At 38.6% G+C, this 25,833-nt stretch overlaps 1 protein-coding gene and 1 pseudogene across 1 annotated transcript; both read right to left on the reverse strand.

The window, feature by feature from the left end:
- Positions 1-3,701: 3,701 nt before the first annotated feature.
- On the reverse strand, positions 3,702-4,444 carry LOC106828402 (non-selective voltage-gated ion channel VDAC1-like; annotated as a pseudogene).
- Positions 4,445-11,657: 7,213 nt separating this feature from the next.
- Positions 11,658-20,253, reverse strand: FCRL2 (Fc receptor like 2). The gene is given in 9 exon segments (XM_044758611.2): positions 11,658-11,719; positions 11,953-12,084; positions 17,434-17,466; positions 17,469-17,510; positions 17,820-18,089; positions 18,547-18,793; positions 18,795-18,835; positions 19,981-20,031; positions 20,034-20,253. Coding segments are annotated over 9 exon segments (1,098 nt in total).
- Positions 20,254-25,833: the final 5,580 nt, after the last annotated feature.

Below are 25,833 nucleotides of genomic sequence, written 5' to 3' on the forward strand. Positions count from 1 at the left end.
TAAAAAATCCAGTGAGTATGGGGCCTGTACTGTGATAATTTTTTATGTCTTATTAATTCTTTGAACTCACTAACTGTAGCTCATGAAAGTCTTGGCATTGACCCGATGCAACCTCCAAGGTCCTGAAAGAAATTACTCAAGTCTACTGCGACATGGTCCAGACAGTAATTGCTCAAAGAATGTCAGCTCCAACCAAACATTGAGAACCTCCTTTTGGCTGAGATTGAACAGAATAAAAAATTGGGGGCAGAGCGTTACTTTAATTTCTTTAGATTTTTAACTCACAAAAGATAATTGGATTTAAAACTTTATTTTTATTTTAATGTGTCTGGAATTTTTCTTACAAGGGAATTTAATCTTTGAACTTTGGTTTCCTCCTAGGCATATTAAAAAGGGAAAGAATTTACAGTAAAATTTATAGTATCTCAGTATTGTTGTAATTTAACTATTAAAGGATCTTGTGTTATTGTTTAATCTCACTGCAGAACCTCTGAACAGCTTACTGGACTTAATTTGGGATAGAAAATGTAATTAGAAACAAATTTTCAACCTGGGATGCCAAATGACATTGGTATTATTTAATTAATATTTTTTTCTGAGTCTTTTGGGAAAATTGTGCACCACTGCCCACTGGTGGTACCATGAGAATACCCACAGGAGCATAGTTGGTCCTGAGGAAGCAGCTTCATGAACGTGGGTGATAACTTCTGGGAACTCCAATAGCTACTATCAAAAATATAAAGAGTGATGAGATAGGATTCCCAAAAATCTGCAAAGAAGTACCCAAGTCCTAACAGCAAAGGGCAATAAATGTGATAAAAATTATGCTTGCCAAGTATATTACCTATTTCAAATATTTGCAAGTGTTGGTATAAAGTTGTTGTTATTTTCTTCAAAATATTTGATAGAATTACTAGTAAGGCTATCTGAGCCTGGAGTTTTCATTACAGAAAGTTTTAAATCACTGATTCAATTTCAATAGTTACAATACTATCTAGGTATTCTATTTCTTCCAATGTCCTTTTCAGTTTATTTTTCTATTTTTCTTGCTGGAAAAAAAAAATCAGTTTTTCTAGGAACATGGCTATTTCATCTAATTTTTATTTTTTAATAAAATTATGTCATATCCTTTTATTTCACTTTTAATAAGTTCAGAATATGTAATCATTGCTTGTTTTTCATTCCAGATATTGGTTATTTGTGCCTTCTCTCTTTTTTCATCCTGATCAGCCTAACCAAAGGTTTGGTTTGTCTCTTGTTATTTCTTCTGATTGTTACTCATGGTGTCTTGTTTCTTTGTGTGCCTATCTTTGTGTATAGAGTACATTTAACTAGGCACAGAGCAAGAAGCCCTTTTCAGTGCCCCAGACCTGGGAATAAACCTCGTTGATACCTCCAAGATTCACTGGTGGAAAGGCAAGGAGTCACAGGCATCTCCAGCACTACCTTCCCAGCCCTTGAAGCTATTGTTTATGGGGAGAGACTAAGTTTCAGCAAGGCATAACAGCCAGAAAACCTTTCATCTATGATCCCTTCCCCAGGCTCCTCCTTTCTCTCTTGCCCTAACCCAGAGGGCTTCCTACACAATAGGGTCTTGCCATTTCTGTACTCTGGCTGTAGCTCCCCCACCTCAACAAGTGGGCTCTTTGGGGCCAGGGCTGGAAGCACCACACAGGAACCAGAAACACAGGAAAATCTTGGGGACAGTGACTGATACCAAGAAAGAGAATGTCTGAGGAGAGAGGGCAGGATAATGAGCCAGGAAGACACAGAATCTATATGGTTCGTGGAGCCCTATAGACAGACTGGTTGTGTGAGGTCTTTCAGGAGAAACACCTGAGATATAGAATGACCCCAGATGAAACTAGGTTGGCACTGCATGCAGAGACAGAAATTATTAAAGAATACTAGTGAATTAGAGCTTCCAAGAAGGAAAGACAACAGTTTTTAATACCTATATGCCTATATGATCTGAAGCCTGCTTTTTTCTCATCTTGCCTTCCCACGTGCTGGCTCCAAAGTTCTTGATGCTACCTGGGGAGACAAAATGGAGAAAAAGAGATGAAACTAAACACATTCCACACTACTTTTTCACTGTAGACTTTCGGCATGAAACAGACTGAGGCTGAGAGAAGGGGGTTGATTTGATGCTAACTCAAGTTTTGAATTTTGATTAATATCTGGGACAGTGACATCCTAATTAATAAATTGAGAATTAAATATGCAACTTACCTACTACCGAAGGGTGAGAAATAAAACCAGGAGACCTACCTGAATTCTCTCCTTGGACAAGGAGAATTTTACAACCACAAAATTCATTTTAATGGTAAAATGGGAGGCAAAATTAGTTGGATTTTGAATTAGTATTTAAATAGTACTTATTTGAATTGAAACAGTATTATTTGTGTTTGTTTAGCATTTGTGTTACAAATATATTTCTGAGTGCATTTTGGTTGTTTTTAAAAAGAATTCAATCTTAGAGTCCATGATTTTTGATTGCTAAGTTTAAATTATTTACAATTCTTTAAGTACTTTGCTAGTGGAATCTAATTTCTGTTGTTTTATTTTGTCATTTCTGCTTACCCATGTTTTCTTGTTATGTCTTTTTTCCCCCTTCCCTGCCAGTTTTTGTTATATAAATTGAATTTTATTTCTATTTTTTTGAGGTTTCAATATTTTATTCAAGTTTTATTTTGAGTGATGTTAATTACAGAATTTGAAAGGGGGGTGACCTAATTCCACACAAAATAGAAGACTCAAAAATGTACCCATTAAACTGCTAAAAACTAAATCAAGGGTTAAGAATATAATTTAGGGGCTGGCCCCGTGGCCGAGTGGTTGGGTTCGCGCGCTCCGCTGCAGGCGGCCCAGTGTTTCGTTGGTTCGAATCCTGGGCGCGGACATGCCACTGCTCGTCGGACCACGCTGAGGCAGCGTCCCACATGCCACAACTAGAAGAACCCACAACGAAGAATACACAACTATGTACCGGGGGGCTTTGGAGAGAAAAAGGAAAAAATAAAATCTTTAAAAAAAAAAAAAAAAAGAATATAATTTAGTCCAATTTTGATTCTGAGTGTTGCAACCATGTGATTATAGCTACAAAAACTCTTCCCAGTTGATGGTTGGAATTCTCAGAAGCTATTTCATACACTGGTGCAAGGGCAAAAAACCACACAAGAGAAAATGAAGTCCTCAATTATTGGCTTCATCACATCCACCCTTGTTACCCCAACACGGAAGAAAAGAAGTAGCCACCACACTTTGCAGACTATTTTTGGTGTAAAAGAGGTGATGGACTGGGGTGGAAACAGGTCACGAAGATCTGTCTGAAAAAACCCCTTTCAGATGATTTTGTACACACCGTTAAGTAATGAGTCACCCTTCAGTTGCGGAAGGAAACCAAGTTTCAATTCTCAGGAATTCACAATTTCATTCACTTACTCAATATGAATTTACAAAGTGCCCACACATTGTTAGCTTCCACCTGCAGCCATTGCTATATAAGAAGACTGATATCCCGAGAGGGGCTATCAATTCCCTCCAAATCTATAGCTACCTGAAAGGACCCTCTTTTTGAATTGGATTTCTTCTTTACCTCTGAGAGCATAACTTCTTTGGGCTGAATCATCATTAACCTGGAGGTCTAACATGATATTTAGCAATACTGGCATTTCAGATATACAATGTTAAAATGTATACTAAATTCCTCGCTGTAGGGTCTGAATGTATCCTAAACCCATCAGGCTGGGTTTACTTTAGTTGAGAAGCAGGTGTTAGGGTTGATCTGATACTTGGCTGCTATTCCTAAGCTAAATGTTACTGTTTCCTGCTGTCCAGGTGAGATGGACAGTCGTCTCCAGCTTCTTGTTCACCTTCTGGTAAAAGGAGTCACCAACTCTTTCTCATTGTTCACCTTAGTGTGAAGCTAGAATTTAGCAGCCTTGTAGCTAACTGTAAAGTTGCCCTGGGTCACTTGGGACGTGTTGGTCTCAAAATTCATTTGATAGCCTGCCAACCAATCCTCACAACTCAGCACAGAGTACCCCGATTGAAGGCCCAGAGATGTCAAAATTCACATCACAGCCCAGGTTGATATGCTCCCTCTTATACCCTGTCTTGAAATTAGCTTTTATTTCCCCACACTGTTAGGTGAGAAGGATGAATCAAACATCAGGCCAGTCCACGTACAAGTTGATCTTCCATGATAATCTCGGTGCCTAACATGTTGTCGTGTCCTGATTCTCCATAAACGTCAGACCATTTTCAGTCCATCTGTACCTGGTGTCCAAACTGCTTTTCCCTTGGGTGATCTCAGTGTTGGCTGAGCCTGAATTTGTAAATTCCAGTCCATTTTAAAATTTTATTTTCAAATCAACTTTTATTAAGCCAAATCCATAGCCCTTGGTGAAGACATCCTTGGCAGATTTGCCAAGATCAGCATACATGGGAGATACAGATCTCTTCTGCTCAGCATAGCTACAGCCCAGTTGGAGGCTGAGTATTCTTATGCTGCTCTGAAAGTTACACGTCCTGTTTTTGTTTTCTGGTGGTAATTACTAACTTACTGGGAGGAGTAACAGCATCCTTTTATTTTTCTTCAAAACAACTCCCTCCCACCCTTCAATTATGAGATCATACTCTTGAGTTTATTAGTTTATTAGTTTATTTTTCTTTCTATTTATTTTGTTATTGCTTATTTGAACAACAAAATTTTACTATTTGATTACTCAAACTTATTTTCCATATGCTGTGGTCTATACTTGCATATATTTTTCTTCTCACTGCAGCACTTCCTCTAAGAGTGTTTTTAGAGGGGGAAGTGTGTGTGTTAAAATCTCAAGGCTTGTTATACCAAAGAATATCTTTATTTACTCTCATTGTTAAATGAAAGTCTAGTTAGATATAAAATTATAGGTTTGGCTTTTTAGTCTAGTTAGATATAAAATTATCTATCTTCATCTAGCTAGATATAAGATTATACACTCCCCTTTGAAAACATTATTTTCCATTGACTTACATTTACTGTTATTGTTAAGAAGCCTGAAGTCAGTCTGATTTCTATGACTTACAGATAATACCTATATCCTCTTAAATTTTTCAGAATTTTCCCTTAGTCTGATATTCTTAAATTTTACTATAATGTTTAGGTTTTTCCTGTCTATTCAGCTTAGCAAATTATAACACTTTCAATGTGAAATCGTTCATCTTTTTCTTTTTTTAATGTTTTTTGTTTGTTTGTTTGTTTGTTTGTTTTGTTTTGTTGAGGAAGATTAGCCCTGAGCTAACATCTGCCGCCAATACTCCTCTTTTTACTGAGGAAGACTGGCCCTGAGCTAGCATCTGTGCCCATCTTCCTCTACTTTATATGTGGGATGCCTACCACAGCATGGCTTGACAAGTGGTGCGTAGGTCTGCACCCAGGATCCAAACTGGCAAACCCCAGGGCACCAAAGTGGAACATGCGAAATCAACCGCTGTACCATCGGGCTGGCCCCTCACCTTTTTCTGATTATGTAAAATTCTTAGTAATTATTTTTTCCACGAGTTTTTTCCTATTCTTTTATTTTTATCTGTCGTACATACATTATACAGATATTGACACTTTCACTGCCATCATCCGTATTTCTTAATTTTCCTTTTATAGTTTCCATTTCTTTACCCTTTTTTGGTAATTTTAAGAGAGTTTTCCTGATCTTCCAAATCACTTTTTTCTTTAGTATTATTCTATGTGCTAATTAATCACCCGTCAGTTATTTTTATTTTGACTATTATAATTTTCATATTTATGATCTCTACTTGGCTATTCTTTAACTTGTGCACAATTCGATGTGTCTAGGGAGTGTTGAGGAGTGTTTGTAGGCAGAAAATCTCCAGAGCTCTAACTGGACACAATCACTTCCTATTGGCCCACCCACTAGAGGATTCTCTATACTTCTACACTAGTTGCTGCTCTTCCAAGGGATTTCTCTGCCTCTTTCAATAATAATCACTCAGTCCTTGGGCTGTGGCGGGCAGTGGGGAGACAAGAATTCCAAGGAGCCCAGCAATATACCTGTACCCACTGTTATCTGCTGCCTATAATGGCTGGGTTCTAGTGCTGCCCTGATAGCTACTCCACTGGCTCTGGTGGTAGAACTACCCAGCTGGGTTGGGCAAGAGTCAGCTCAGAGCAATATGAGGGAGAGAAGAGATGTCATCCAAGAAGCACTCCCTCATTTCCAATCCTCCTCTTCCTCTCTAAGCAGCTTCTGGTTCCCTATATTTCTGTCTTTTTTGTATTTATGGTAGTTTTTAGATAAAGTTTTGATATACACCAACCTCCATCTTGTTTATGTGGTATTTCCAAGAAAAAGTTTAGGAGAAAGAGCCTAGAGCCATTTTGTCCACAAATGTAAAGTTTTTAATTAAAAAGAAAAACATGCTAGTGAAACAAAACAGGTCTGTGAGCTAGAGAGAGGTCATAGACCACCAGTTGTGAGCCTCTGATTTGAAGGGTAGAGAATTGGAGAGCTTTAAAAGATAGATAACATCTGTCCACTCAGCAAAAGCATGCATATTTTCAGAGCAGATATCATATGAAAACAGAACAGCCTGGGCCTGAGGAAACCACTAAGCATTTACATGTCTAGTACTCCTCAATTTCATCCATCTGAGGTGGAACTTTCATGCCTCCTGAGCTGGCCTAAAGGACAGAATTTCTCAAAATTGTAAGAAAGGAACAGCAGGAACACTGGTACTAATTTGTTCACTGATCAAAGCTGCAAGAGAGAGAATAGTGAGAAATGAGCACAGAGCAGTATCCTCATTTCTCTCTTCAATCTGCAGTTCTGAGGACTTTCCCAGTTCTGTTCCACTCTTCTCTCTTTCCCTCTTCCTTTCATATTTCTTCTTCCACATCCACCTCTCCTCAAAAGCTGTACATTTCCCATCAACACTGCATCGCTTGCTTCATTTAATACCCGCAAAGGAAGTTCCCAATTTCTTATTACACAGCGCTGTTCCCTTTTCCAAGAAGTTCATCTACACTCCAGTGTTTATTCCTTTCACTATTACTTCTGCTTCTCCAGAGCCCCAATATAACTTAAGACACAGAGCCAGGGGAACACATGGAGACGAAGAGGGGCTTCCTCTGTTTTGTATGATGTGCAAATCCTCCTTTCCCAACTTTAGGCCAAGTTTTGGCTTAAGAATCCATTATTTCATTCTAAAATTATGTACAGAATTCCTCCCAAGTACAGGAGAGAAGAGTCAGGTTTCTTAGCAAAGTTCTGATATTCCCTTATCCAAAATTAAGCAGTGGTACCTTACCAAGAGGGTCTCATTGTCTATCATGAATTTTAATGTTATCTAGACAGTTTTTTTAAGATGAAGTAAATTGCTTTGCAGTTTACAGAGTACTTTCTTTTTTTTAAAGATTGGCACCTGAGCTAAGATCTGTTGCCAATCTTTTTTTCTCTCTCTCTCTCTCTCTCTTCTTCTTCTTCCTAAAGCCCCCCAGTAATCATTGCATATTCTATTTGCAGGTCCTTCAGGTTATGCTAGGTGTGGCGCCACCTCAGCATGGCTTGATGAGCAGTGCCGTGTCCATGCCCAGGATCCAAACCGGGGGAAACTTGGGCTGCCACAGTGGAGCTCACAAACTTAAACACTCAGCCACGGGCCGGCTCTGTTATCTAAATAAGTTTGATTTTTATTCAGTATGGTGAAGGAATAGATTACTGGGGTTTAATATTGAAAAAAATCCAAATTACATCATTTATAATGTTTCCTGTATGATCAGAAGAGAAATTCATGACAAAGACTTCTTTTCCTAATAGAAATTGAAATGTATCCTTTCTATGCATTCTTGGAAATCTAGGTCTTCTCATCTTTTCAATTCTCAAATATCTCCGGAGACTGAAATGGAAGTGGAGACCCAGCCTCACTGTTAGGCATTAGCCAAAGATGTGGACTCTGAGAAAGCCCCACGGATCTCTACATACTCTGGTCTCCATCCTCTTGCTGCCCCAGATCTTGTTCCAAGTTGTCCACTCACCAAACACCAGCAACAATGATCACAGTAGCATGAAGACCTCACCATTCAGCATTTTGAGAAGACGCTCTCTCAGTAACTGACCTGAAAAACTCTTTCAAAAAAGTACCAGGAAGCAAGGACAAGAAGCTATTCTTCAGAATGTTCTATATAAATAGAAAGCCAGGAAGAAGGAGACTCCTCCAATGTTTAATCTCTATTTCCTTACGTAGGATGCTGAGAAAATGGAGATTGTTCTTTCCTATAAGGTTGTTTCAATTCTATATCGTGATAGTAACGTATAATAAGCTCCTTGACCCTTCACACTGAAGTATTGGTAGCAATTGTCTTAGGTTGATGGAAGTGAAAAGTGATTTTAACAGTGATTGTTTTAATTTTCTCGATTTCTAGTTTTCGTACAATGAAGATATCTTATGTGTAAAAATCCACAGGTTCTTGTGGTCCCTCTCAGCTCAAAGGGTCCAGGTGGTAGTCCTCTCAGATTTAAGAATAGTCAGGTCATATGCACGTGTGTTAAGTGTGTGGAGAAGTGTTAAATGGCAGCTCTGAGATAGTCTCCTTCTAAGATGAGAGTGGTTACTGGCAACTTAACCATTGAGCCAGACCATGGTAACATGGAATGTTACCTGAAAACCTATAATTTCACACAGGTTCCAGCAAGCCATAAATATGGAGATAAATAATTCTTGATAGGTAAGGGTGATTTGGAGTGACTAGAGCAGAGATAGATCAAATTACCTATGCAATTTTGATATATTCCTCTAGAGGTTTTTAACCCATAGTTACTGTTAATAATGGGAGTGCATACTATCCCCCAGGGATGGTTAGATGTAAATAATAGCTGAGAGCAGTTCATCACTGCTAAGGGGGGGTCTCAGGGTTAATTCTAGGGTTGACATTACCCTCACTCTGTCATAAATCTATGGGATATACTAGCTCTCAGTCCTTGATGCTCAGATCTCAGAATTTAGGTGGTCTTGACAAAGGTGTACTATTATTTGAATATAAAATTTAAATAATAATTTTCACTATTCTTAATTATTTATTTTTTCTGATGAACTTCAAAATTACTCTCTAAATTTTATAAAGCATTCTAAATTATTTTTGGTAGATTAATTATCAAATTCAAATCCCCAGTCATCTATGTCCCTCCTATTGGTGAACTATCTTTGGCAGGGCAGGGGATTATATAAAATGTTAATCAAAGAGGTGTTGTGGTGAAAATTCTGACAGTTGTGTTTGATAATCCTTTGGTTAGAGACTGATATCACTCTGCTTTTTGAACTTTCTTAGTACTGAGTTTAAGGCCAAGTGATAATTATGCATGTTTTATTTAATGAACGCTTACATAATGCTACCTATATGCCGGACATTGTTCTAGGTGATTTACAAACATTTATTTACTCTTCATAATAACCTATGGGTTATCCTCATTTTAAGGTGAAGAAACTGAGGCATAGGAAGGTTAAGTAGTTTGCTCAAAGCTACACAATTAATAAGGGATGGATTTGGGACACACCCGAGGCAGCAGATTCCACAGGCTGTGGTCTTACTCCATACATGATGATGGCAAGTGTAAAGCATTTAGCATTTCAAAAAGATACAAACACACTATTAATTTTAAATCAATGTGAATTAATATAAAAATTGAACATTCAAGAGTGAGCTATATGGCAAGCTAACTCAAGCTGCTGTTTCCTCCCACAAACTCACCCTAAAGTTTTCACAAAAGCAAGAGAGGATTCAATTTAAAACTTGAGATCTCTGTGGAGATAAAAGACAACAGATATCCAATTTAGGAGGGAAAGAAAAACCCAGAAATGGAGTCTCTTTATGTCACTTCAGAGTAGGTAAATGTGAGAACTTGTCTTTTGTTCATTCTGCTTTCTCAACTCTTTGGATATTGATAGCTTAAGAGAAGATAGCAGAAATAATTTCCTCACATAGTGCCTTGGATATAGTAGCAGTTCAATAAACATTTAACTAATAGAAGAAGATATTGGGAAAAGAACATGATGAGAACAAAAATGATGACACAGGTGGCTTGCCTAGAGTCCCTGAAGCACATTCTGTCTGTGACAGGTTATGAGAGCTGAGCATTTTTACAAGGTCCTATGGCAGTCCTTAGGGCTGCTCCACCCTTGTTTCTGGTCTCCCCCTCTTGTTCCTCCAAGTGTTATGCCTTCTTCACACCAGAGTAGATCACTTAGGAGTCCTAGGAGAAACACACAGAAGGAAGGACTTAAGTGAGCAAGAGAAGGAACATGGTGGAGGGACACAAGATGAAGAACTTATAAGGAGCCTAGCTCAATATGTTCTCCAGAAATGTCCTTCTGGTGTTTTCTGTGAAGGAGAAAAAAATTACTGAGCTCTTGAGTTCCTACTTATACCTCACTTCCAGACTTTATGCCCCAAGACACAGAACTGCCATGCTTAATGTGTGGATTTCCATCTTCACATGCTCTTCCGTAAAATCCATCCTTTAATGTTGCCCACTCTGAAGTGCTTCAAAGACTCCATCCATCCTATAGGCCCTCCACCAACATATATCAGACAAAACTCTTCCCAGCTCTAATGCAACTTCCATGGTTTATTATTCTTATGATCTTTTCCCTTTTGGTTTCACTGATCATTCTGTCAGAGCCCATTTTCCTGTCATTCCTCTGTGTTCTGTAGATAACCAAACATATAGAAGGAAATTGGAGACATAAATAAGGAGAGATCCTGAGTCACACGGCAGCTTGAGTGTGTGGCTGCAGGGACTGCTTAGTGATATCTGTTTCTTTCTCCCTTTTTACAGGTGGGCATAGTGGGACTGAATCTCCTTTTTTCCCTTAACCATAGATCAACATCTAGAGGGGTCGAAGATAAACATCCAGTGGAGATGACTGTGCCTTTTCCATTTTGCTGGGCTATTCACAGACAGAGAAGGAGAATCACAGGATAAGTGATTCTCTATAGGAAGCTGTAGTGGCACAACCGTAAGCCATGCTGGCAGAAGACCCAGCTTCAGAGGCTTAGTAGAGAGTGGCTGGATGACCATCTCCCAGGAAATTGGCTGAGCTTCTAGCAGCCACTTGTTCCTTCAGGAGCAGCTAGGAGCACAGATCAAAGGGCAGGTTTCAAGGTTGCAGCTTCAAGGAAAGTGAAGCAGCAGCTTGAAGGCTCTGCACTGCTAAATAATTGTTGTCTCAATTCTTGCAAAGTTACATGTCAAAGTGAAAACTCTCTAGGTTAGGTGATTTGTTTAATGAATCCTTCCATCCCATTCCAAGACTTCAAGTCCTTTAAAAGAGGCACTTCAAGACCCTCTTCAACTGAGACAATTCCTCCTGGACTTTAGACACCATGATTTTAGATGTTCTCACTCTTGTCTGATTCCATCCCTTTGCCTTGTATCCCAGATTCTCCCTGTCTATTCTCATCTGAATGAAGTCTCAATGGACCTCCCGTCTTTTTTTTTAAACTCAGCTTCTCTACAAGAACCAACTCAAATATCTCTTACTCCCTCTTGGATCTACAGATTTCACATCAAAGGCAATTGATGTTTTGAAGCCTTTATTATGCACACTATGCCACTTTCCTGGGAAGATGCATCTAACAAGAACCACTTTGCCATTTCTCACCTGCGCTGCTGGATGCTCCAACCCTGGGAATAAACCACATTCACATCTACAGGGCCCACTGCAGAGTTCACTGATGTCGGTGGATAAGGGTTCAAATATCATACACATTTCCCAGTCCTCTGCTTCATGACTATCCTCTCAACCCTAAGATGACTCTGAGGGAGTAATTTATTTATTGGGAGTGACTGGGATTCATGGGGTTGAGGTGGTTAAAACACCTCATGGTCTTTTCTCTGTTCTCTCTTCCCTCCTGGCCTCAGCCACAGAGCCCCTTCCAATGGGAAGACTCACCATTGACATACACTGGTTGCAGCTCCTTGATGGCTGGAGTGGAGAGGAGTGGGAGTGGGCTGGGGTGGGTGGACTCTTGAGGGTTTGGACTGGAAGCCTCTCTGTGATAAAGAGAACTAAGTACAAGATAGTCTCCAGGACAGTGAATGACAACTGAGAGGACACAGGCTAGGGAGAGTATGGCACTCTAAGTGATATTATGTCCCTTTGTATAGACTGTGTGTGGTCTTTCAGGTTGTCACTGAAGATGGGCAGCCAGACATAAGTCACATAATCACAAAGTATTTCCTTAATAGGATAGCCACTCTGACTTGGTAAAAATTTTTCTGTTCCTCATGCTTAGCTTTTTCAAAACTTATAAGTAAGACAATGATATTGCCCCAGATTTATTTTTTCTCTTATAAACTCATAGAACTTCATCTGCCTCTTTATCATTACTTTCTCTCTCTCTTTTTCTTAACTCTGTGCATATGTCACATTCCCTCTACAGACAATATGTCCCTTGAGGAAATAAATTCCATTCTATGCATATTTTCACCTCTCAAAACCTAACAAAACATTACTCATACATTATAAATACTCACTAAATAATCTTGAATATATGAACTAGTAAATTAATTTAAAAATATCTAATCCTGTGCAAGATAACACCTAGAATCACATGGAGCACCCTAAGACGGAACACTGATAGTATAAATACAGTAAAGTAGAGACACGAGTAAGTGTTATAGAAAAACATTGTGTAATCAAATAGCCTTTATGTTTATGTACAGAGTAGTAATACTTATTTAAAATTATGAATAAAGGAGGCCTCTAGAGTTGCAATTTTGAATAAGGAGAGTTTTCACTTGGGTGCATTTGCTGCAAAACCTCCTTCTGAAAAACAGATAAAGGAACATTCATTTCAGGGGAGAAAGCTTTATTTTTTAAAGCTTTTGCATGGCTTAACCATGTGTAATCAGCTGGTAAAATATAAGATACAGAATAAGGATTCAATTATATTCCATCCAAAGACTACTTATTTATTACATCACTGTAGTTGAATAGTCCATTCTTGTTTCCCAATTGATTTGGAATTCCACTTCAAATGGTGAATCCCACAGACATTGCTCACTGTTTCTAGATTTTCTTTCTATTCTGTTCTGATTGTCTCTCTCTACTCATGCACCTGTACAATGCTGTTTTACTTATTATAAAATATTTGTTAATTTTTGATGGCTCTAATTCTACTTTACTACTCTTCTTGTTTAGAATTTACATGACCATTCTTACTTTTTAAATTTTTTTATATTTGCAAAATCCACTCTATAGCAGTGGTCTTGGGGTAGGCTTGATATTGACATTCATAAGACCAAATAGGCTGTGTTTTGCACCATTTAGCTTTACAGAGAGATACAGAATAAGAAACACAGCATATCAGCATGGATGTATCAGATGTGTCACCAGAGGAAGTCTTCATAGTGGTCAAGGAGCTCTTTTCTAGTCCTCCAAGTAACAGCTCAGAGGACAAGGCCACATAGATGGGTATCGGGGCCACTGCGAGGGACATGCTCAGTTTCAGGGGTCACATTGCACTTGAGGTTGCCCCTATTCTGCTTCCCACCAAACTGTTCAGAGTCCTCTCAGTTTAGATATGGTTTACTAATCATCAAAACTGTTGCCTGGTAACAGAGTCCGTGTCCCAGCTTTATCAGGTTTCCTGGAAAACAGTGTTAGAAGATTAACCTAAGTTTATTTTCCCAAGGGGAGGAGAAACTATAATTTATTTCATCTTCAAGAAGAGGAACAATGACCTCAGGATTTTCTACCAAGCCAAACTGTCCTTCAAGCCTAAGGCAAGAGGCACACATTTTCAAAGAGTGTGAAATCAGTGTATATGATTCTAGCAACTCTTTCTTGAATAAATTATTTTTAAAATAAACTTTAGTCTACTTTCTAAGCATAGTTGAACAATAGCAAAAATTGATGATATGTTGGCTCACAGAGAAAACTTCAAAAATATTCCAAAAACTGGATATGACATAAATAATCCTCTCTAACTATAGCACAACTGGTAATTCATAACAAAACTATGAAAAAATCTAGATATGCCAATAACTTTAAATTTAAGGGAATTAAGTCTCAAGCTACTGAATATGTATAAATATATAAGACAAAGGAAAACAAATGTATTAATACCCAATTTGTTCAAAAGAACGAGACTAACAACAGAAGGAAGAAGTTAACAAAGATGAGAGCAGAAATTCCAGAATTAGAAAACAAAATTCGTACATCAAACAATTCTAATAGCTTTACTTCTTAATCAAAATGACAAATAAAACATTTTCTATATTATTTCAAGAACAGAAAAAGAAGAAATTGTGGAGTAGTAACCAGACACAGGGAAAGCTACAAGAATCACAGGAGACCACTATGTTCAATTCTACGTAAGTAAATTTGGAATCTAGATAAAATGAATGATTTTCTGGGAAAACTTCCTAGAAGAGAAAAAAATGTAAACATATTGTAACAGTCAGGATGGAGTATGTTATGCTGTTATACAAACCTCAAATTACAGTGGTTTAAAGCAACAATGGTTTATTTCCAACTTGTGCCACAAATCCATCATATATTTGCCAGGCAGCTCTGTTTACTACAGTTACGCAGGGACCTATGCTGATGGAGGCTGCACTATCCTAAGATGCTGTCAGGTCAGCATGTTTCCATAATCACTAGAACATGGGAAGAGGAAATGGAAAATCAACCCTTCGCTCTTAAATGCTTCTGCCAGGAAATGACGCATATTACTTCTGCTAACATTTCACTGGTCGCATGTAACTTCAAGGAGACAGGGAAATGCAAACTTTCCACATGCCCGGAAGTAAAAGAGAACTAGATATTGGTGAACATTAGTAGTAACATCTCTCACAAGATTAATCACAAGATCAGAAATAGAGAAAGTTGTCAAAGAACTAACTCCTTCAAAACCCCACCAGGCACAGATGGTTTCACGGGGGTTTCACAAAATCTTTAAAAAACAGATAATTATGTTGCTGTGTAAACTATTTCAGAATGTAGGAAAAGAAGGAAAACTTTGAACTTCCTTTGGTAAAGATAGGAAAATATTGAGTATAAAACCCCAAAAAGAGCACGATAATGGCAAACCTGGCAAATTTCACACATTAATGTTTACGAAAAAAATCTTCAATAGAATGCTTGTTTATATTAAAAAATACATCATTAAAATTGGATTTTTACCAAGAATGCAAAAGTTATTCAATATTAGATATTCTGGCATAATATAATTAGTTGATTTAAAAGATGAAAAAGAAATATTATATGATTATCTCCACAGGTATTAACAAAGTATTAGCAAAATTAAAAGTTGTTCCTGAAAAATAGTACTAATAAAATAAGAATGCTAGAACTTCATTAAAAGGAGTATTTGAATATATTACATATTAGAGAAACACAACAAAATTTCCCTTAAAAGTATGAGCTAGACAAAGTTACACGCTGTAACTACTATTATCTTTCAATGTACCAGAGGCCCTGAAGCATATAATTAGACTTGAAAAAATAATTTGCTTAAAACTTGAAAAGGAGGAAGTAAATGTTTTATTATATTGCAGATTATTTGCTTCTAAATTTGAAAAAATCTATAGAATTGGTGTGTTACTTGAAAAAATGAAAGAATTTAACAGAGTGAATGAATTAGAAATTATTTTACATAAATATCTCTTTTCATATACATATATTTTATAGCAATTAGAAACTCAATGAAAGAAAAAACAATTTCCAACAATGTTAAATTGGACTTTTCTGTTTCCATTTTGGCTGAAGCATGAAAACAATCAGTTGCAATTATGGCCACATTCCAAAATAAGGCATTCCAAGGACTTAACTTAAACATTTACATTGCAATTCTGTTGTACTCCATGCTTGTTCTGTATCTTATAAATTAAAAAATAACACCTTACTAAAATGAGTGAAACTTATCAGAGGAGAATAATTAAAGTCAGGAGGTGCATATGGTCAGGCAAGTATGGATTCTGGTCTTAGCTTTGCCCTCTACTGGCTGTGTGAACACGGCAAAGTACTTAACTTCTCCAAGATTGTTAAACATGGACAATAATTCACACTTCAAGTTATTTTTTATAATTGCAGATAATGTGTGGTATCTTGCCATACAAAATAAACCCAATAATCGGTCATTGGTAACATTTTTTTGGCCAGTACAATGCCAGTAGGGGTCAGTAGGAGACACTGATTAGGAGAATTATCTAAATTCTTGATCTTAAAAATAATATGTTATAAAGAGATATGGTTATTCTGAAAATACTGAAAACACAGCAGCTTTATGAAGGTGTTGGTTATAAAAGATGGAAGCTTTTACACTTTCAGTAATATGGAAGGAGAAATTAAACTAACTTTCTTCTGAGAATAACTAGAAATTCTGGGAAAATACTTTTAAAAGTCTATTTAAAGGTATTGAAAAGGTAATAAGATAGTGAAGAATTTCTGAGACAAGATGAGAGGGAAGAGAGGCTTATGGAGATAAATCCGTCTACCAGAACCACTTGTTCCACAGGGCATTTGCCAAGTCCAGAGAGGGCAACCAAGAGGCTTGTGGCGTTGGGAGGCATGGACTGGAATTCGTGATGGTGTATGTGGAAATTTTAAAAATATGGCTGCAAATTCTTTGACAGTTCTCCCATTTAGAGGTGCAGTCATTACTCTCTCCCCTTGAATCTGGATAAGTTTGTTAGGCACTAGGACTCAATAAAATTGTGGTGGAGGTGACACTGCATAATTCTGAAATTAGTTGATGAGAAGATATTGCAGATTCACTATCACATTTGCTTTAGAAGCCTAAGCCAACACGTAAAAAGTTTGACTACCCTGAGGTCAAGATGCTACGAGGAAATCCAGACCACATTGAGAGGTCACACACATGTGCTCTAATTGATGGTCTTACGACGTCATCGATCATCAGACATGTGGGTGACGATGGCCCCATATGGTCCATATAATAGATCCAAGAATTCAAAAAAGAGTTACTGCTCTTGTCATGAATAGGATATCTAATAAGCAATGGATAGATAAAAGAGAAAATATTACACTAAATTGTTTTAATTCTTTTAAATACAGCTCCTTATTACATTTTACTCTACTGCATAAAAACTAAATATGCCTATTGAAAGTTATTAAATGGTATTTAATAATCAGACATTTTTATTTAGAATGAAAGAGTATGTTAATAGTTTTAATCTCAGGTGACTGCATACAAGAAAAATGACATATTATAAAATTAGTAATATGGCAACGTTGACCGCTCCTTGTGAAGTTTAAAAAGAATTGAACAGATATTGAAAGGTTTTTTTTTCCTTTTTTCTTTTTTCTCCTTTTCGCAAATCCAACCTGCATCAGTAATGGAAAAGGTCACAGCAATAAATGATAAACAAAATAAATAGTAGATACCAACCTGATATCTTGTGAGACCAGCAATAAAACCAAGGACACTAAACAGCCCCTAAGAACTCTGGCTGTGACAAGTTCTATTCTATAGCCACCATTCCCTGAGGGAAGAAACCAGTACTTCAGCCTCAGAGGTTAAAGGCTTGGGCCATGAAATCCTTATGAATACTTTGCAGAAACGGTAAATATAAATTCATGTAATTTTAACTAAGTATAGTGTGTACTTTTCAGTTAGTGTGGAGAGAAGAGAAGCAGCTAGGCCTTTAGATCACTTTCTTCAACTTCCCACACACAGGAGACATGACCTAGAACTCCATCCATCTTCTGAAACCCCAATATGGTACCAATAAAGACTTCTGGAACAGAGCCATTGATCATAATACTCCTGTATCCAGGGATCACCAACTCACTTGAGATGGAGAGTGGCACTACTCCACTGCACAGAGCCCCCAGGCCATAGTCAGCCTCACAGGAGTAGTTTCTAGAATGTCCAGTGGTCAGAGAGAGATTGAAGGATACTCCTCCTTCAGAGGGAGCCAAGACGTTCTCCAGGTTGACATCCTCATGATAAAACTGATACAGGATTGGGGGAGAAGCCTCACAGCAAAGCTCCACTATGTTCCCCATGATAGCCCTGGCTGCAGGAACCCTGAGGGTGAGGACAGGACAAGACACTGGAACTAACAGACACAAAGGGGACTATCAGAGAGGATTTGTGATGCTGAAGTAGATTTACAAACTCCCAGACTATACTAGAGTCTCAGCAAAGGGCCTGGCCCCTTAGTCATTGTGTATTCCTTCCGTCCTCACATCCACTCCAGAACAATCAGAGGTTATTTTCTCAACCATGTCTTTAGAAATTTGAGGGAACATCAACTCTGGGGTCCTGTCTAGAGATGTGGTCATTTGTCGTTCTCATCTTATTTTTTTCTAATGCCAATCCAGCCCTTTTTATATTTTCTTCCACAAAAAAGAAAAGTGTCAGCAGTTTAACTTAGAAGAGTAATCCACCTTCAAATTGCTGTTGCTTCTCCACAGCACTGATTTCTGGGAGCTGCTGAAATTTCTTCTTGACTCCTGGGCACTGTGACCTTGGTTTTGGGATTTCTGTCTGAGATGAATGAGCGTGCAACTCCCTTCTCACAGGAATATTCACCACCGTGCTCTGAATGGGATCATGGTTATTGTCAGCTCTACAATAAAATTGGCCAGCCTCGCACTCCTTCGCAGTTGGAATCTGCAGCTCTGCTGACAGGAAGTGCTGGGTCTTCTTTCCCAGACTTATTCCTGTGGCCTCTCTGTGCCAGGAAAATGTGATGTTTCCTATGCCCTCAGCCACTGAGCAGAGTAGGACAAGATTCTCTCCTTCAATCACCTGTCCCCCCAGGGTGCTGGGTCTCTAAGCTTGGATTAGCAACTGAGACTCCTGAGGACATAGAAGATAGCATGTGAGAACACTGATTATAGACGATTCTGTGACCAGAGAATAGACTGATTTCACTATCTAATGACAGGAGTGGGAATATGGGTATTGCATATGTAAACCATTGTAAGTATACCAAGATAGAGAATCCATGGTAATTATCCTTGAAGGATGTGGATGCAGATACTTGCATGTCTTAACCCTGATCCTGGCTAATTTCATGGGTAGCAATCATTAAAGAATTTGTGATCGGGGCTGGCACCATGGCTGAGTGGTTAAGTTCTCGCGTTCTGCTTCGGTGGCCCAGGGTTTCGCTGGTTCGGATCCTGGGCGTGGACATGGCACGGCTCATCAGGCCATGCTGAGGTGGTGTCCCACATGCCACAACTAGAAGGACCCACAACTAAAATATGCAACTATGTACTGGGGGGATTTGGGGAGAAAAAGGAAAAAAAAGAAAAAGAAGATTGACAGCAGTTGTTAGCTCTGGTGCCAATTTAAAAAAAAAAAATTTGTGATGGATCATCCACTCCATGAGACAGGAAACATTTTAGGGGCATGAGTCATGGTGCAGACAGATGCCTTTTGTGTATAATGAAGAGGGTCACTGGTAGCATCCATCCTACCTTGGAAAAGGCACTGTTTCTAATAGCCATATGAAGAACAATTCCTCCATTATTCTCAATTTAAAAGATCAAGACAAATCGCAACCCCTCCCGTAACCTTTCCAGATCACTTTGATTTCTGATTTCTCTGATGCTTCATTTAGCCCCATACTCTGTAGCACCATGTTGCCTTCTGATAGGTCAATTTGTCTTGCAATCTAGCATGTGGAGCTACTCGGAGAACAGATGCCTTGCCTTTTAAAGTTCCCAGCCCACTGCAAAATGCCAAGACATGCAGCCAGTGATCAACGAAGATTTGGTCAATGAATATTACTTACCTAATAAAGAAAAGAAAGATTATAAGGAGCCTAGTCCACTTGTTATTCTTATGAAGAGAGATGCCAAAGACAATTTGGAGAGTTTCTGTAGGTCAGTTCCCACTTTCCACAAGAACAGTTGCACAAAGTAACAAAAAGACTAGCAGTCCAAGCTGGAGCTAGAGCACTCCTGTTTTTCCCCATGCTTAGCCCCACTAATACCCACTCTGCACATGAATTTGGGATTGGAAACTTGGTTTTCTGACTCTGTGAGTCCTGTCTCTGCCTTGCATCAGTAAGATCCTGAGTCTTCACTCCACTCGGCATGGATCTGGAGCTCTGGGGAGCTGCTCCAGCCTGAGCCGAGGGCTCTGCTCTCTCTGAAAAAGCAAAATTGGAAATGGGCATCTGATCTCTATGGAGAGAGCTGGGTCTCACTGGTCAGGGGCACTGGGCTACCCTCAGTGGGCCAGGAGGGGCTGGCTCTAGCATAGGTCATTAGGTCATGAAACTAGCTCCAGAGAAGGATCATAACAGTTCCCAGAGCAGTGAGATTTATGGTTCCTGCTGAAAAGTATCTGGTGAGAAGCAATCCCAACAAACAGGACATTCAGAACCAGACATGTCACTCATCATGTCTTCCTTGCATGGTCAAATCACAAACACTCCAGAATAAGCTGGTTACTGGAATAAGGTCCACTATTTTTAATTCTAAGAACTTTCCACTTGAACATTTTCAAAAGTTCTCTCCTATCCATTCAATGTGTAACGAGGTAGAGATGTATTTTAACCCAAAGCTCTTAGATGACTGATTTTAGTGAGAAAAAAATCATTGCCAAAGACTAATGTCTTCCTTCAAGGCTTCTCTTGTTAGATTGGTCAAGGATTCTCTAATTTCTACCCTGTCACTTCATGTAATTGTAGTACCAGACTATTTTCAATGTTTGTGACATCTGCATTATATTTTAAGATTATAGTTGAGGATTTTGAGCTTAGGTTGAGGAACTAAGTTCTGTTTCAAATAAAAATCTTCTCCCTACCACTGTTCAATTGTACGATGAATGCCAGAATTTGGATGTTCAGTGTAAGGAAGCAGAGGTCAGTCATATAAGAAACGTGATGCCTTATAATATACCACTGCAGGGCCAGAGCCAAAATACCACAGGAAGCTTGTGGAATTAGAATTGTAATTTTTGGAAAAATGTATGGTTTGCTACTGCCTGTTCCAGGTGGAGAGCCAGATTTACCTGTTGGACATTAGTAGACAATGTTTTGGATTTTTTTAAATGAAATTACGAGGGAAGGAAAGGGGGGTTGCAGAAACAATTAGCTTAATTCAAGATTTTTGCCCTCCTTCGTAGATGGAGACTAGATCCTATGGGGACTTGGCTTGAGACTTATAATCAAGACAAGTTTTACACCACTAGTATAGTCTTCATCTAGAAACTGGAAAAATTCCCAGTGAGAATGCTGTCAGGGATAGGAGAGAAATACTCTGAGTCATGGTTAGAGATGCCATTGAAAAAGCACGTGATGGGCAGCCTCACAGGTTTAGGGCTGCAGTTGACTAAGTGAGACTTTGAGTTGGTCATTAAGGATTATTCACAGAACAGAATGAACGCAAGAGATAAGTCTTGCTCCTGAACAAGCTCCAGGCCAGAACTCCTGTAGGTCTCCCTTGACATTCCTGTTTCATTAATGTCTCATCATTAGAAGTGAGAAAATAATCTGTTTATTCCAGCACAGTTTCTTAGAGCCCAAAGAGTTCTTTCCACTTCGTGGTTAGCATTGGATAGGCAAGGGAACAAGTCTCCATTTCTTTAGGTTTAATCTTGGCTCATGGAGATTTTGTGTCTAGAATAAAATATTGTTTTCATTTACTTCCTTTCTTGAGCACAGCTTTAAATTAAGAAGAATAAGATGAAATTAGTTTTAGTTATACAACTTTAGAAAAGCAGCACATTAATGAAAAAATTCAGAATTAAATAATGGTCTAGAGTAAGGGTTGGAAAACTATGACTTGTGAGCTGGTAAGTTGCTTGTTGTGGCAAATAAAGTATTGTTGGAACAAGGTCAAGTCCATTCCTTTACACACAGCCTATAAAGGATTTCTTGCTACAAGGACAGAGTTAAGTAGTTACAACAGAGAGATGAAAAGCCTAAACTATTTACTCTCTGGCTTTTTACAGAAAAATCCAGCCAACTCCTGATCTAGAGTTAGAGAAGCAATGAGGACACTGGCCATTCTGACCAAGCATAAATTCTTAGCCATATTCCTCAGAGATGACTTTTTCAGAGCTGTGAGGATGTTTAGTGATGTTGAAGACTTATGGTCCTATGGCCAGGAAAACAATTCTCTCTAAATAGCCCTTCTGTCCAGTCTGCACATCCTCTTTCAGATGTCACTTCCCTCCCTACTCCTGGGGTTTTGACAAGGAGACCAACCCTGGGGCTTTGGGAAGGCTGAGCAGGGCCTGATCACCCAGCCAAGCACACAGTGTCAAGGGCAGAGACTGTGGGATCCTGGAGCAGGTTGGCCCAGGGAAGCAGTAACACTAATACTTCTTCCCAGTCATTCTACATCCATCTCTACAGGACCTTGAGGTAACCTGGTGACTGATAGACCAGAGACCAAGAGCAATAAAGACAAGGAGTTCCTCACCTGCCTGTTCACTGACAAAAGCTGTGAGGGAATCAAAAATCAGATGTTATCACAGAGCATTTGCCCTCACAATTTAGAAACTTATATTACTCTGCTAAATTACTTAAAAACTTTCCATCTTTTCCTCCTTTTCTATTTCCATACTGCATTATCACCAACAATTCAATCTCCCTCAAGCACACAACTAACCCTCATTCCTTGTAAAATCACAAGGTGAGTTGCAAACTCATCCCTTGACCAAAGGGATTGGCAGGAGCAAGTCCCATGGATACTGGATGTTTACCAATTTTCTCCTTCATTTCATTTTCCTTCTGCCTTACCCCGCCGATGGCCCTCACATCCACGCTTTTCAAGGGTACGTGATAACATGTTCTCCAGTCCCATAGAGTTCATCAGGAAACATACCCAGTGAGAGTTATAAGACTTGAACAAATCCTGAATTGATCCCTTTTCTCTGGTCATATTTTATGTGAAGAGTCCTTTTACTCAATTAACAAATATTTATTTAGTAACAACTGAATGTAGAGAAAGGAATCTTGTTTTCCAGCATCAGCCCTCCTCCCCGTCATTGTCCATGATTAAACAGAGGAACATTAACAAAGGGTTTCAATTCATCTTCTGAATCCAAATCTTGTAGATAACTATCTAAATATTTTTCATAGAAGAGTATTAAGCATTGAAATTATGAAAATTTTATGAGGACATATTACTCTCTGAGATCTAAGATATCAAAACAGAAATTTGTGACCAACAAATGATGAGGTGGGCTGACTTGAACATCAAGGATTAGGATACATTGCAATTTGATTTTCCTGGAGCCCACAGCTTTGCATCTGCCTTTGAAATCTAAGCTGGAAGCAGAGACCTGAGCATTCGTACTGGTCCCTGGGGTCTGATAAATCATTAGACCTTTCTGGAGCTGGAGATCTCATCTTACTGCCACCTCAGTGCTAACTCAAATTATTGAGCTCATCAAAGATGATCAGCAATGACCACAATGATATGAAGACCTAGTTCAGTTAGTTGAGAAGAGATGTTCCCTAAGCCACCAGCTGTGGTCTGTGTGCGGAGAATAGAAACTGCTTTTGCAAAATAAGTTTTGTATAATTAGCAGAAAAGGAAGTAGAAGAGCTCTGCAATATCTGACCTTATCTTCTTTCCTGTAAGTGCTAAGAGGATTAAAGATGATCCTCTCAATGCCAGAGAAACTCCACATCTTGACATGGATGATAGCTAACATATAGATGGCTGTTAATGAGTTGGACACAATTCTAAGTGCCTTATGCTCACAAAGTTATTTAATAGCCTCAGCAAGCTTCTGAAGTCAGCAACATCCCATTTACACAATTGAGGAAATTGAGGCACCAGAAAAGGCAAGTAGACTGATCAAGATCAACATAGACAATTTCTAGTAGTGACAGCTGGGAGTCAAACCCAGGCAGTCTAGTTCCACAGTCTGGCTCTTGCACACTATAATATCTTACTATAATATGTTACTTCTCAATGTTCCTTAAGATAACAGGGCCATTGTTGCAATGGCTCAGGTATCTAAGGTAAAATTTTCCGTAGGTAATTTCTAACTTTCTAGAATAGGATTTTACTAAGATTCAAAACACCTGCTCCATATCAAAGCAAACACTGTCCCCTTCCCTATTTCTAGTCCATATTGCTATTTGTACCACAGGCTGGTCCTAATACAGCCACACCCTGCAAAGCACGCATCATGCCAAAGCATATTATCACTCTCATATTGATTAGCTGTAGTCACCATAAATATTGTATATAACAATGTGCTCAAGATTGGGCCGTCCAGGCAGATGCAAGTTGCCCTTTTGGATCTTATGCAGCATGAAACTTTAAATCACAAATCATGGGTATTTGTAACCTGGTGAGTGACTAAGAGTAAAGTCATAATCATAGACTCAAGGTCATCTGTTAAGGTGAATACTTAACATTATCACTCACTCACCGTAAACCTAGTTTTACTTTGGGAAATTCTGTTGTATGTACGTGATGTCATACATCATTATAAAAGTGTAAAAAGAAAACTCTAAAAATACCCAACAAAGGCAGATTAAAAAGTAAATTATATGCTAGACAGTGGACCACTAAGCAGCCATTAAAATAACTCTGTAGAGAATATTTAATAGCAATAAAAGATGGTCATGACATATTGTTAAGGGAAAAGTGGCCCCCCAGATGCAATTTATGTGCTGCACTCAGCTCTCCCACCCCTCAGTGAAAAATGTCTAGGACAATAAACCCCAAAGTGTTGCTGTAATTATATCTGAATAATGTAATTAAAGGTGATTTTTACTTTTTTCATTTTATTCATCAGTGTTTTCTAGTATTCTTACAATAAACATATGCTATGTATGTATTTTTAAAAGCGTCATAAAAATAAGGCCCAGGTTTTATGGGGTTTGTAGCCTCTATCACCTTAGAGTATGTCAAGTATTGCTACTTTAATTTTCTACATAAACAAATGTTTTACTTGTGTTTGGAAGAGAGTGAGTGAGTTTTTCTCTCCCTGGGACCAGAGCTGGTCACTGAGCTTCTTATCAAGTCCTTGCCTGCTGGAACGGTTTCTAGGTGGCCTGTAATACCTCCTCATCCTGACCAGGTGCAGATTATCTGTAAACTCTGTTCAATGTCTTGAATGGGACACAAAGTGCAGTGCCAAGATGGGGTATGCCAGGATTGAGACAGAGACAAAGAGAGTCTCTATGAAATAAAATTCAGAACAAAATAAATAACATGTCTCATTTGATGAAGTTGATTACTAGGACAGTTAGAATGGAAAAATGAGTTTGGATAGCTCCAGAGACCTTTGGATATATTTGGTTGAACTTGTGGTTCGAAGGTCACTATGACAGAATTAAGTGTCATAATGTATACAAATCACTTATAGTAAATTTCTGAATACACGGCAGAAAAGTAGTCGTAATCTTGATCATCCTTGTTGCGTGGTGGTAGTTGTAGTAGTAGTTTTAATAGTTACTGTAATTATCTTGAACAACAAGATATCTTTGTTGAGTGGGGCTGGACCTAGAAATTTTATGTCCAGGGTAATAAATATATACTTTGGGAGGTGATACTGTTTGTTGGAGGCCGTCAGAAGCAGGACTGACTAGTGGGCATCTAGATGTTGTCTATGTAGACACTCTCCAGATGTTCTTTAGGCAGACACAGATGACTCTTCTGCCCAGGATATTCCCTACAGTGCAATTCATTCATTTCTGGAAGTCTACTGGAGCCCTGCATAGGCCAAATAGCATGACAGGGAACTCAGAATGAATAAGAATGTCTGCAAGCTGTTGCTCGTTACCTCCCTGGCAGAAATGAAGATGGAGATGCTCCAGAGATCCAGATTCTAAAAGAAGTATCCACATATTTGCTCCAGACAATCACAGAAAA

This window comes from Equus asinus, chromosome 25 (genome assembly GCF_041296235.1).
Source record: "Equus asinus isolate D_3611 breed Donkey chromosome 25, EquAss-T2T_v2, whole genome shotgun sequence".
In the NCBI taxonomy this organism is placed as follows: Eukaryota; Metazoa; Chordata; class Mammalia; order Perissodactyla; family Equidae; genus Equus; species Equus asinus.